Consider the following 14,708-nt stretch of genomic DNA (forward strand, 5'->3'; position numbering starts at 1 on the left):
AATTTAAAAAAAGATAGAATGATTAAAAAGACACGCGCGTTTATCAAGTTTTGAGTGCGCGGGCTAACAATATCATCATCACCGTATTATACTGTCACGGTCGCAATGCCGTGCTCTCAATTTAATTATTAAATATATATATTTTAATTAAAATAAACAAATTTATACCGTGGTCAAGTGGAAATTTGATAATTTTCTTGTTTTAATATTTTTAAAATAAATAATAAAATTCTGAGGAATGATAATTTTTAAAAAAATACACGTGTATTTGAACACAGTATTATTTTTAATAATTATTTAAAATTGTGATTATTTTTAAAATTTATATTTAAATATTTATTTTTTTGAAAAGTGAAGGATTTTTAAAAAAAATCAATAGTACTAGATAAAAAAAAAGTTATGAAATGGATTGAAATATAAAATAGATAATGAATATTTTAATTTATTACTGAAACAAAAATAAATATTCATTCATCAACTCCAATACAATATATTATGTGCCTGCTGTGAGCAGCAATTCATCAGAACAGTGGCGCCTTTGTACTGGACTGCCAACTACGACAATTCCACTCGCCACAGGTGCATTTTATCAATAAATATCAATTATATATATATATATATATACACATATATTTAATTATTGATAAAAAATAATTGACAATTATTAGAAGTGTATTTATACTCAAAGTATATAAATATCTGTACTTACTAATTTTGGAGTATACGAAAATATTTATAAGTAATTAAAAGAAAAATTTTAATTATGGTAATTTGTCGAGACACGTGGGAATGTAAATTTAAAAATCATTTGTACGAAAAAAATGGCATGGGTACAGCTGATTGTTGACAGTTCGTACCTGGGTCAGCTGATGCGAATCATCTTTACTACTGCCATCTTTAAAGTTTTTATTATAAAGTTTACTTGTTTTATTATTATTTATTTGTATACTATGTTAGTAATTAACCATAAGTATATATTGTGGTCGTCCAATCACCACAGTCCTCAATATGAAATCCGGAGTAGAAGCTTTCAAAGGTTTCTCAGGCCAACACGTAACGTTATCGGTATTTGTTCACTGAGTTTTATTTTTTATACCCAGTACAGACATGTCATATTTTTTTTTTTTTTTTAATCATCAATTTTAGTGAGTGAGTAGAAGTTTGTGATGTTGAAAGTAGAAAAAAAATTTCTTGCGTAAGGATAAAAAATTTATACGTCTAAAAAAACCCAAATTTATTTTTACTGTGAACTTGGGTTTTTTTTTTTTTAATTGACAGATAACGGTTGTTAAAAATTAATAGTTACTTGGGTTAATTAGTTTTAAGTTTTAATCAACTGTTAATGGAATATAAATATATCGTAATTTAATTAAAGATAATACGAAGTATGATAACGTTAAATTTCTTATCTTGTAAAACACGTTCGTAAGTCATTCGAAGTTTGTTGTAGTTGAGTTTTATAATATTTAAGCTGTGGGTCGACAAATGATAAGAGTACCGTCAAAGTTAATAATTAAAAAAATGAGAAAATTAAAATTTTCTGGTGATTTGGTATTTTTTAGACCTCGTGGTGGAGTTGGGTCAGAAAACACGATACCGCATAGCAGTGACAGCGATGATTCGATCAGCTCCCATAATAACCATCGTAATCAACGGCATCAGACGTCCGGAAATACGTCTCCGGAGGGCTATGGGCTTCCAAAAGTTCAAATATCTGGACCTGGAGATAGTTGCGAATCCTCGAGTTTCAATGAGTAAGTGATATTTTTTTTATTTTTGATGTAGAAGCATTTACGGTCACTGATACAGTTTTGGACATTCGATACTTTATTTTAATTGCGGAAACGTAATATGGGATGAAAATATCTTCGAATACATGAGGAAAATTAATTACGTCATTGCGTATTTTAAAAATTATTTTATTTTAAATTTCTAAGTGGTCAATACTGGGCTAAGTCGAAAAAAACAGCATCTACTCTAGTTTCATACCAAAGAAATTTAAATTCTTAATGATTTTGAAGTTAGTAGACAATTATAATTTCTGATCTTGTTTTCAACCAATCAAATGCGAAAAAAATAAAACTAAAAATATGCACTTGTAGAGAATTTAAAAAACTGTAGGTGTAATTTTTTCAAATATTTTTTTTTATAAGTAATCGGTTTGAAAAAAAATCAAAAAGTTATAAGACGTCGGCTACCTTCTGTATCATAATTTTTGCATTTATTTTAAAACAATAAATTAAAAAAAAAAAATAATTTAAAAAAATGCACTTCTACATTATTTAATTTTCTACATGTGCATATTTTTAGTTTATTTTTCTTCCACTTGAATTGTTGAAAAAAAAAAAATCCGAAATGTTTTATTGTCTGCTAACTCCAGAATCATTAAATTATTATGGTACTGAAATTAGCCAAGATTTAGTAATTTTTGAATTCTTCTAAAAATGATAAATTAAAAAAAAAATATTTCAAAAAATTGCACATAAAGTTTTGTAAATTTCCTACATGTGCATATTTTTAGTTTATTTTTCTTCCACTTGAATTGTTGAAAAAGAAAATCCGAAATGTTTTATTGTCTGCTAACTTCAGAATCATTAAATTATTATGGTACTGAAATTAGCCAAGATTTAGTAATTTTTGAATTCTTCTAAAAATGATAAATTAAAAAAAAAAATATTTCAAAAAATTGCACATAAAGTTTTTTAAATTTCCTACATATGCATATTTTTAGTTTATTTTTTTTTTTTTTAATTAAATTATTGAAAAAAAAATTCGAAAATTATTTGGTCTGCTAACCTCAGGATCATAGAATTATTATATAATTAGAAAATATGTCATCCTTGATATATAGCATATATCATGTATATAGATAATAGTCATAGCAAGCTATGATTATTATTCGCATTATAATATATTATTTTACAAAAATTACAATGCATTGCATTGATTACCTCCAATTAATAGAATCTTGATTAGATAAAAAAAAATTCCATTAGAATTTCACGATAATAATAATAATTTTTTTTTTTTTTTTACAAGATACTTTGATAAGAATGTCTACGTTAGAAAGTTGATAAAAAAATTTATTATCAGCTTGTTATAGGACACCTGTTAAAGTAAGATGTGTATAAATATTTTCAACTTTGAATTAAATAAATTATGACATAGATAAGTATATATTTATATACTTTATGTTATCTTTGTTAAATTGGCAGTAGCATGTTTGGTATCAGTTACAATTATTATGTATTTATTTTATTAAAAACCAATACAGTATATACTTCTTTGTATTCTCGCTGCGTATAATTATCTGCTGATAACTTTTAATTGTGAAAAATAAAAAAAAAAATAATTGAAATGGGTGGAGAAGATAAATCTGTCTCTTGAGGATATTGATTTATACATTTACATTTATATTTTTCGAAAATTTTAATCGTTTGAGTATTTCATTATACTTCTAGTAACATGGCGGTGTTAAATAATTCATCTGTTGTGTAACTACTTATTTATTTATTGGTTTTTTTAAATTTATTTTGCTGAATTAATTAATTAATTAGAACAAGACGTAATATTCTCAGTAAAAAATTTATTCAATGCTTTAGCAATTAATGAATTCTTGTTAGTTTTCATTAATTTAATGTTTAAAATAAATGAAAATTATTGCTAACGGAATATCTGTGAATAAATTGTGGAAAATAGTGCGGAGTGAGATTTTTGTGGAAGTAAAATATGATAACTTTAGTGAAAATGGATGAAATTTGTAATATTAATACAGAACGAAGGTTTACTTTGCCCCATCTTTTGACAAGTAAAATATTTAAAAGAACTCGAGGTACTTGGTGAGTTTTTTTTTTAATTAAATTGATTAATTAACGAAACTACAGTCGACTACCCGTCGTAAGCCTGGTCTAGGAGACGGGGGGAATTTTTATTGAAATTTCAGTCTCTCCACTACCAGGCGTTTAGTTTTGTTCTCGACTACTCGTTATAAGCCTGTTTTATTTAATATCATTTTAAATGTCATATTTACGTTTTGTTACATACGTCAGTATCCCGATTTTTCTAGTGCTTATGGCGCTAAAATAAATACTTATCTTTTTACACTAATAATAATTTTAATGGAAAAAATTATAATGACAACGGTATTAATTACAGTAATAATAATATTAATTGTTATTGATCAACATAATGCTCAATAAAACTTTTAAATTGTAACAGAAGCTTTAATTGTAATTAATCATTACAATTATCAACAATAAATTATATTTAACTTAATATTGACTAAATTATTATCCGCGAAAGATCGATAGTAAATTTTCATCATTAATTTTGATATTTTGTTCCTATTATTAGTTTATAATTTAGAGAATTTTAACGGAGGCTTATAACGGGATGTCTGGTACGAAACTCAAAAAAGTGGTTAAGTGGGAAGCTGTTTGGACTCAGTATCTGCCGATTGGGGGAAGAGGCTTATAACGGGCAGGTTAATGACGGGTAGTCGACTGAATAAAAATTGAAAACAAAAATTTTCTCGAGGAGAGAAGAAAATTCTTGCCAAGAAATTTTTTTTAGTCTAAAGAAAATTTCTGTCCTCAATACCTAATGCAAAATATTTACTGCGCCAAGAGATACTTTTTTTTTTGTGTCCACGATTTTATGGATTTATTTTAAAATTAAAATTGTAAAATTATAAAATAAAATAATTATTTTTTATAGAACGCGATTACGGAGAAAGTTGAACTAGATCTAGTGGATCTAATTGAATTATATAATAGCAAGGTCTAATGTCCGAGGATATATAGTTATTATTACAGAATTATCGCGTAATTCTAGGTTGGCTTGTCCCTGTCTTGGTTTCCCTAAGGTTTCCCACGTTTAAATAAGCCAGACAATATAGCCGAGCTTATCCTTACGCATCGATTTTTTGTAATAAAAATATCTTTACAATTTATATTTTAAAGCCTTTTTTACAAATAATGAGTACAGTCTGAATAAAAAATTATAATTCAAAAACTGGCAGGATTTTTGTATAAAAAATCCACTTTATTTCAATAACACAAATTTTAGTTTTATTTTTTCAATTTAATTATTTTGTTTAATTTACTTATCCTACTGAAAAATTAATTTATTCAACCTCGAGACATTTTAATTAATTTCAATTATATTAGCAAACTTCCGTGCTAATCCAGTTCTCTGTTTTACTTAAAATAGTCAATGGGTCCAATTTAATCAATCCATGTGCATTCTTTATACACTTATAGTTTACTTTCTTGTACTTTTTAGTTTCATTAAAAATAATTGAATTTTAGGTAAATAATTTAATTAGTAGCTATAATGGACTGTAAAAAATTGGGAGTAAATTCGAAGTGATCGGGATTTTATTTAAATCTGCATTCAATCTGATTCAGTTTCAATATTAAAGCAAACTCTTCTTTGAAGTGAATTTTACTCCAAGGGAATTAAATAAATACATAATTGTCCACTCCGAATTTAATCCGCGTTCTCCGCAAATTTTTTACAGTGTAATTTATTAACACTTTAAAAAATTGAGAGTGAATTCGGAGTGATTATGGATTTTATTTAAATTCGAATTCACTCCGTCACTTGGAGTCCCGGAGTTTAAGAACAAATCACTCTGCATTCGGAGTAAATAAGGAGTTTGATTTTTCAGCGGAGTAATTTCAGAGTGCACTAGATTTTATTTAAATCCGCATTGACTCCGATTCGGAGTTTTAATATTAAAACAAACTCCTTTTAGGAGTGAATTTAACTCCGAGGAAATTAAATAAATAAACAGTCATCCGCTCCGCATTCACTCCGTTATTTTTTCAGTGTATTTATAAATGAGCTCTGAATTTCGTAGAAACAAATAAATTTTATGATTTTTTAATTTTTATAATTAATATTAATTGTAGTTACTCGTATTTTCAAGAATTTCTTACATTGAAATTACAATTATTTCTGTGTTACACTAAAAAAAATTAGCGGAGTGAACGCGGAGTAAATCTGGAGTGAATGCAGAGCAGGCGACTGTTTATTTATTTATTCCCCTCGGAGTGAAATTCACTCGGAAGGGAAATTTAATTTAATATTAATATTCCGGTTCGGAAGAAAATTAATTCCTAAAAAGAGTTTCTTTCCAGATCACTCCGAAATCACTTTACTAAAAAAACAAACTCCCTATTTACTCCTTATGCAGAGTAATTTTTTTTATCTCCAGGACTCCGAGTGACAGTAAATTTGGATTTGAATAAAATCCGAATTCACTCCCAATTTTTCATAAAGTATCAATATTCTCATATATTAAATTAAAAATTAAAAATTATGCACTAAAAATTTTGTATCTAGTTTGTAATTAATTAAACTCATATAATATCACCGATATTAGAATTCACAATGAAATTTTTTTCAAGATCAATTACAAGCTGGACATTTTGAAAACTAAAAAACGTCTTTAAAAAAAAAAAATTAATGTACATACTAAAATAATTTTTTAGTAATTAAATAATTAACATTAATAACATTATGACGCAAATAGTTAATTCTCTTGAGGTTTCCTTTCCATCTGGTTTATATTTATACACACATATTTTTCTTCTATTTGCTTCTTACATACGGGTCACGTTATCTATCGGATTAATTGTGTGTTTTCCCCCTCTTATAGACATTTAATAATATCGTGTCTCACTGAAAAGTACATGATTCAACCACATTTATTATTATTCATCTGATGAACGTTATTTACCGCAACTGCTTAGCTTTTTTTTCCGTTTTTCAAAAAAATGACAGTGCATGTATATTCAACACACATGAAAATATTATTGCAGAGCTAGTTTTTGCAATCAAGCATATTTTTTTTTGTCTATAATGGACATGTCTCTTATTTCTTTTCTTTCTTGGCGACAAACAACGTAAGCATTTTTTTTTTTTTTTTCATAATTATAATTATCAAAATATTATACATGCATGTATCCTATATATTTAATTGTGTCATTTTGAAATAAAATTTTTTTTTTCACGCTCACTGATAAAAATTATTTAGTCTACACTAGAAAAAATTCATCTCTCAGCAGAATCGTTGATTAGAATTTCAAAAATCGCTTAGAATTTTTTTTACTTGGCCTTTATTTTTTAAAAAATAATTAAAGGCCGCATTTCGAGGACAATTATTTGTTTCGTGTCAACTAAATAATTTTTAAAAGCATGAGAAAAAAAATTGTTGCTGCTAAATGACAGCAATATTATGTATCATTTTTTTTTTATTGAAAATCATTAACAATGACGTTTATAAAATGATTAAAAAAACAATAATAAGTAAAGGAAAAAAAATAGCAACAATAAAATATGTAAAGTATTATATAAAGTTTTATGTATAGCAATAAATGTTAGCCGTGTTTATAGTTTTTTTATGACGTCTTATCGTGAAAAAAAAATATATATCTTATATTATAGAAAAGATATAGAAGACGAAATATATTGTGTATGAAGTTATTGAGTGATGAGGAAGAAAAAAGGTCATAAAAGGTATGAACTTTGTCAATACGATAGCTCTATTTATTTTTGCAACAAACTTTGCATTCTATCGATCTTTTATACAATGCTCTATTATATCTATCTGGATATATGTACAATATTCAAGCTCATATATTTTTTAGTATTTTTCATTACATATTGCATGGTCCTAAAGTTAGTAGACAATAAACAATTTTTTTTAAAACGATAAAAAATAGAAAAAAAAAAACTAAAAATATGCACATGTAGAAAATTTTAAAAACTAGAGGTGCAATTTTTTAAAATATTTTTTTTTTATAATTTAATGTTTTTAAAAAAATTCAAAAATTATTAAACGTCAGCTAACTTCAGTATCATGTTATTTTATATATTTTTTGTAAATTAAAAATTTTATTAAGAAGTTTTAATTAAAAAAATTTGCAAGAATATAATTACGATAAAAAAATTCAAGAAACTTTGATCTTACTTTATTAGTTTTTTGTTAGATTACGTAACCCTTCTCTGCTGTATATTAAATTAATTCTTCATTAGTCGGAACTTTCCTTCATCCAAGAATATGAATGAGCCAAAAAAATAAAAAAATTATTATTGTTTTTGTAAAATAAATGCATTCTATTTTTATTATTCTGTCACTCAATTCTTAAAACTAACAGAGTTAAAAATAATCTAAAATAAAAAGAAAAAAAAAATATGCATGAATGTAATCTTAATCCTCTTATAATTTTAAATTATGTGATATAACTTGTGATATTTTATAACAATATATAAAAAGAATTTCTTATACAATAATATTAGTCACTAATTTATGTTACTGAAAACATAAAACCTGATAATATTTTATTTTTAATGATAAAATTTTCATGTTATTCAAATCAATTATCTAAAAATAGATCCAAAAAATTCGAGAAAGTCCTTCATGTGCATTAAAAAAATATTTTTTTTCATTCAAATATTAATTTTGTTTATTTAAAATAAATAAATTGTCAGTTTTCTTGTCATTCCACTGTCACAAAAATTATCAATTTTAAAATATAAATAAAAATTATTCAATAAAAAAATATTACAATGTTAGCTATGAATAAAACAAATTCAAAATTTAATTATTTAAATATTTGAATTTTTGAAATCTACATTCAAATTTTTCAAAATAATTCATTAGAATTTTGAATAAAATTAAGAAATTTAATAACTAACTCGCAAATTAATTTTTATGATACTCAAGTTAGCTGACGTCTAATAATTTGAATTTTTTTAGAAACGATAAATTAAAAAAAAAAAAAAACTGATGATACTGAAGTTAGTTGTCTAATAATTTTTGATTTTTTTAAAAAATGATAAATTTAAAAAAAACATATTTCAAAAAATTGCACCCATAGTTTTTAAAATTTTCTACACATGCATATTTTCATTTTTTTTTTCTGTCACATTGTTGAAAAAAAAAAAAAAAAAAAAACATTAAAATATCGTTAATTGTCTTCTAACTTCATTAACTTTAAAAAAAAAAAAAAAAGTTTTCTTTTTATTTATAATATATGTGAATTAAATGGCGCTGTTTAAATGCGGGGGAAATTTGAATTACGAAGCAAGTAGTAGAGGACAGTAGAGGTAGAAATGGTTATCGAGCGGCGTCGTCGAAAGGAGAAACACCACGTAGTGATAGGACCCACACATGTCAGTTTCTTAATGCATATGTGACTATATTATATACAATATATAAAGTATTATTATACTATATACATATATCATATATATGTAACTATTCGGAGAGAGTAAGAGGCTGTGTAGTGAGCCAGAAAAAAATACAGAGTAGTTCAAATCAAATAGTGCTGATCGACACATGCCACGAGTGCGGTTTTAATTGTTGTGTTACTACTCGAGAATCGCGGTGAATATGGACACCATATAAGAGAAAGTTATAGACAATTTAATACACATCAATTTTTAAAAAATCATCACCTACAGACACTAGTGCTGTCAAAAAATAAAAACGCGGTAATATAAAGTGAATTTAAATTTAAAATTTAAAAAAAAACTCCAGTAAAATTCCAATACTTCTATACAACTGATATTTTTATTTTTACAATAAATATTGATTAGTTATTTAAAGTTATTTATAAAAAAAATATTTTATGTTAATTAAAATTTTAAATAAATTTTTTTTTATTTATTTATTGATTACTCCGTTATCTTGAAGGTGTAAAAGTGTTTTTCCACCTTCAGTTTGATGGCCGATTGATATATTTTTAAACTTTATTGCTATAATTATAAAAAATAATAGTTATATATTTTAAATGAACTTAATTATAAAAGTAGTGGGTAGCAATATCCGGTGCCTTGATCATGTGCCATTGAAGTATCGTAAAAAATAAAAATAAAAAAAATAAGTAATAAATATTTCGAGATTTATAAATATAATATTATTGTTAAAACGGCGCATTTATGTGGATTTTTAAAAATATATAAAGCAAGTGTATGGGTGAAGATACAAATTCCCAACAAGAATCTATAATGATTTGCTTCGTACAAGGATTTCAAACACGTGAAGAATCTAAATTACGGCGGTCTAAAAGGTAATTTTCATTTAAATACATTTAGTTTATTCTAAAGAATTCAAATGAATGAAAAACTTGAAATTTATTTTCAGTACACAGAAAAAAAATTTTTCCACTATAAATTGAACACAAAAATTTTTGGAGTAGAAAAAATTTTATGGTATTGAAGTCAGCTGACGTTTCATATTTTTTTTAAACGATAAATTATAAAAAAAAAAAATATTTAAAAAAATTGCACCTATAGTTTTTTAAATTTTCTACATGTGCATATTTTTTTTTTTTATTTTTGTATAATTGGATTATTAGAAAAAAAATCCGAAAATTATTGAGTGTATACTAACTTCAGAATCATAAGTTAGCTAACGTCAAATAATGTTTGATTTTTTTTTAAAACGATAAATTATAAAAAAAAAAATATTTTAAAAAATTGCACCTATAGTTTTTTAAATTTTCTACATGTGCATATTTTTATTTATCTTTTTTTTTAATTAAATTGTTGAAAAAAAAATCCAGGAATTTTTAACTGTCTACTAAATTGTTAAATTTGTTGGAGTAAAAAAAAATCTATTGCGTTGAGATTTTTTTCTCTGTAAGTTAAATAAAATAAAACTAAAAAAAAATGTGAACTGATAAAGAGAATTCCGTTAAAAGTAAAACGACCAAAAGGTACAGCATTCATAAATAGTAATAGCTTGGGTTCATGATTGAGATCTTGCTCATCCAAACAATTTGAATGACCGTATGGAAGACTATAGTAGACTCGTTAATAATATTTAGGTCACACGATACATATTGTCACAGATGGTTACACTGAGATATAATTTATCTGTTTTTCTTAGCTCGTTTATTCTTCTATCATTGTCATCTGGCATTAAAAAACATAAATAAAAAAACCGGTTACATCGGAATTTAAATATCATTTCTCAACTCCATATTTACTATTTGTCTATCATTATCTTTTATTTTACTCAGATTAAAACCGTCGACTAATCAATTTAAATAAAGTTTAATAAATTTAACTTTGCTCCCTTTGAATAGTTGCCTAAATTTATCTAATGCCTAAAAGACATATATAAAATATTTATTTTATATTAAAAAATGTTGATGAAGATTTTGTGATCTTGATATAATTCTTATCACTGATAAATTCTTTATAATTAAAATTTTTTGAATTTCCATCACTCTGACACATTTACAAAAATTATAGATAAATATCTTGTTTTTTTTTTTTTTAATTAAGGCCAAGAGATTTTTAAAAAATATTTAATAAGATTTCGAATGTCTATTTAATCATACATGAGTATGATTTAAATAAAGTACCGCTAAGGTGAGGATGAGAACGTCGACCTTGTATTATGCTAGTTCATGTCTCTGTTGTTGGTTTAAACGTGTTTCGTATTCGTCGTAACCCTGTGTTTTATATAATTCGATCAATACCATACAACAGTAGCGCAATTACCTTCTATAGACACAATAAAATATTTAAATTTTTACTTAATTGACAATTTGATTTTTCTTATAAAAATGTAAAAAAAATTTTTGAAACTAAGCTTGATATCCTAAGCTTCTAAATGTGAGACGAAAAATTTTTTTTAAATTCATAAAAAATGCAAAGAAGAAAATATTTTACTTTAAACTATTAATCAACATTTTTTGGAATATTTTGTAACTTTTATCGACTTTTTATTAAAAATTATCTCTGGTGGATCTAAGTTACGGTAATTTACCGCACTGTGTCGTAATTTACTGTAAAAATAGGCCTTTTTACGGTAAATTTGCCGCAATTTACAGTAATACTCGGTATTTTACAGTTCCCTGAAATTTTTTTTGACTGTATTTTAATAGTATTAAGTCAGTCGTTGATTTTTCTTTTGAATTTTCAAAGGAATAGAAAATTTTTGATGAAAAAAGTTCATCTTTGTGTCACGTTGTAAAGCTTAGGATAATCAACACTTTTGCAACTTTTTTTCACGTGTTATCCCTTTTTTTTTTAAATTAACATTTGTCTGTCATTTTGACTTTATATCAAATTCAATTGAATATAACTTGTAACATTCCTAAGGTTTCATATTATATTGAGCTCACGACTTTAAAGTGGAAGAATGAGAAAACTTTCTAACAATAGATTTCTTTATTTAGGTACTCATAAATTCTTATTCATATATATTTTATCAGTTTGATAATGAATATTTAATATTCATTTTAAAACAAATTATTATATTGTGCGATTCGCATGCTTTATGCATGCATACATACATACATGCATACGTACGCACATAAATATATACATATACTGCTAATAGATCCACGTGGCAAAATAAATTGTTGCCGAAAGCTATTTTAGTAGCTAACAGTAGTTTCTTTATCAACGAATATAAACTCTATCTAACTGAATTCAAAATTATTTTTGCTCAAGACATTTAAAAAAATTACGCCTTTTATTTATTAAATAATTATCATTCTTTATAAATATTAATTTTTTATTTTCAATAAAAAGTTTAATATTTATAGAAAATGAATAATAATTATGCTTGTTATAAGTCTCTTTCCCTCAATCGGGAGGTACTAAGTTTAAACAACTTCCCACATAACCACTTTTTTGAGTTTCGTACCAGACATCCCGTTATAAGCCTCCGTTAAAATTCTCTAAATTATAAAATAACAATAGGAACAAAATATCAAAATTAATTATGAAAATTTACTATCGATCTTTCGCGGATAATAATTTAATAAATATTAAGTTAAATATTATTTATTGTTGATAATTGTAATGATTAATTACAATTAAAGCTTCTATTACAATTTAAAAGTTTTATTGAGCATTATGTTGATCAATAACAATTATTATTATTATTACTGTAATTAATACCGTTGTCATTATAATTTTTTCCATTAAAATTATTATTAGTGTAAAAAGATAAGTATTTATTTTAGTGCTATAAGCACTAGAAAAATCGGGATACTGACGTATGTAACAAAACGTAAATATGACATTTAAAATGATATTAAATAAAACAGGCTTATAATGAGTAGTCGAGAACAAAACTAAACGCCTGGTAGTGGAGGGACTGAAATTTCAATAAAAATTTCCCCTACGTCTCATAAACCAGGCTTATAACGGGTAGTCGACTGTAATTTATTATTAATAATTTATAAATTCAAATTCCATTAACAGTTAATTAAATATTTTATAAAAAATTTTAATAAAAACCATTAAATATATAAATCATATATTTATTATAGTTCTTACATATTTATTAAGCGTAAAAATAATACAGTCATAACATTCATACTCATAAAAATAATTTGTTTTTTACTTCAAGATATCTTATATATTACACATATATGTTTAACTATTTGAGTCTTGATAACAATAATAATAAAAAAATAAAAAATCCACATAAATATAAATATTTATACAACACAATTTTTTTTTTAATTGCTACATGTTAAAACAAAAGTTTGTAAACATGTAATATAAATAGTCTGATATATATCAGCTAAATTACCTTTTTGTAAATAGAAAAAAAAAGGATATTTCGCAAATATAAATAAATTAGCTTAGGAATAGAGAAAGTTATTACGTACACACGCATAATTTATTCGATAACATATATATATACATATATATACATAATGTATTATTCGAAAAATTATTACACCATATCGTATGTTTTTTTTTTTACAAGATAACATTACATGAACTTTTTATATATTTTATTATTAACTATCAAACATATATCCTTATCAGATATAATAAAAATAAAAACAAAATAAAAATATAACCGTGCAATAAATAAATAATGTAAATATATATATTTATGGTTGATAACATGACCTCATTGACATTTTTCAATCGATAATCATGTCAATTGATCAAGAAGCTAATGATTTTATTGAATGGATTATGTAAATAATGTTTTGTTATAAATACTAATTATTCAAATTGTCAATTGTCTGTTTAGAATAGACATAGTAGCAATTTATGTGCAAATAATATAAATAATTACTGTGAATGATATGATCGGGTACAAATAACTAAAATATGAGTGTATGAGAGAGTATGGTAGTACAATCGAACGTGGTACGAAGCACATTCTAACAAATCTAAATAGGTAAAGGACCTCGAACCGGCATTAACACGCAATTATATCGTTTGTTACGGTCAATAACCCTCTACATACATATACTTTTTAATTGTAATCATTATTATTTTATCGTACAATATTAATAATGATAACTATGATATTTTTATTTATATGAGCTTTGTTATTCTGTTATTCTGTAAATATTTATTTATTGAATGCTGGCTCTGATGATTGCATTTTAAATATTTATAGGACTTTAATGATAAAAATATTCGGGAAATTGATGCTTTTTCCGGAAGCTAAAAAAAATCGTTGTAATTATAAACAATAAATTAATAAACGGAAGAAAGAACTACATAAATTAAGAACGACAAGTAATATGATGATAAAGTGATCAGTAAATATCATTCTAAAGAGTAATTTTTTTTATTTATGATGAAAACGTGAATAATCACAGAATAAGTATGAAAATTTATTGTCTGTGCGAGAAAAATTACTATTTGAACTTTAAAAATCGTAGCTGGTATTTAGAAAATTGACGATACTGGGAATATTG

The 14,708-nt window shown here is 24.7% G+C and overlaps 1 protein-coding gene across 2 annotated transcripts in view; it reads left to right on the top strand.

The window, feature by feature from the left end:
* LOC103575010 (GRAM domain-containing protein 2B) overlaps window positions 1-14,708 on the top strand; it is a 33,699-nt gene that overhangs the window by 5,796 nt on the left and 13,195 nt on the right. For both annotated transcript variants that reach the window (XM_014444956.2, XM_014444955.2), the window contains one exon: window positions 1,563-1,754. In XM_014444956.2, coding sequence (XP_014300442.1) covers window positions 1,563-1,754 — 192 coding nt within the window. The remainder of the gene's footprint in view (window positions 1-1,562; window positions 1,755-14,708) is intronic.

This window comes from Microplitis demolitor, chromosome 1 (assembly GCF_026212275.2).
Source record: "Microplitis demolitor isolate Queensland-Clemson2020A chromosome 1, iyMicDemo2.1a, whole genome shotgun sequence".
Taxonomy (NCBI): domain Eukaryota; kingdom Metazoa; phylum Arthropoda; class Insecta; order Hymenoptera; family Braconidae; genus Microplitis; species Microplitis demolitor.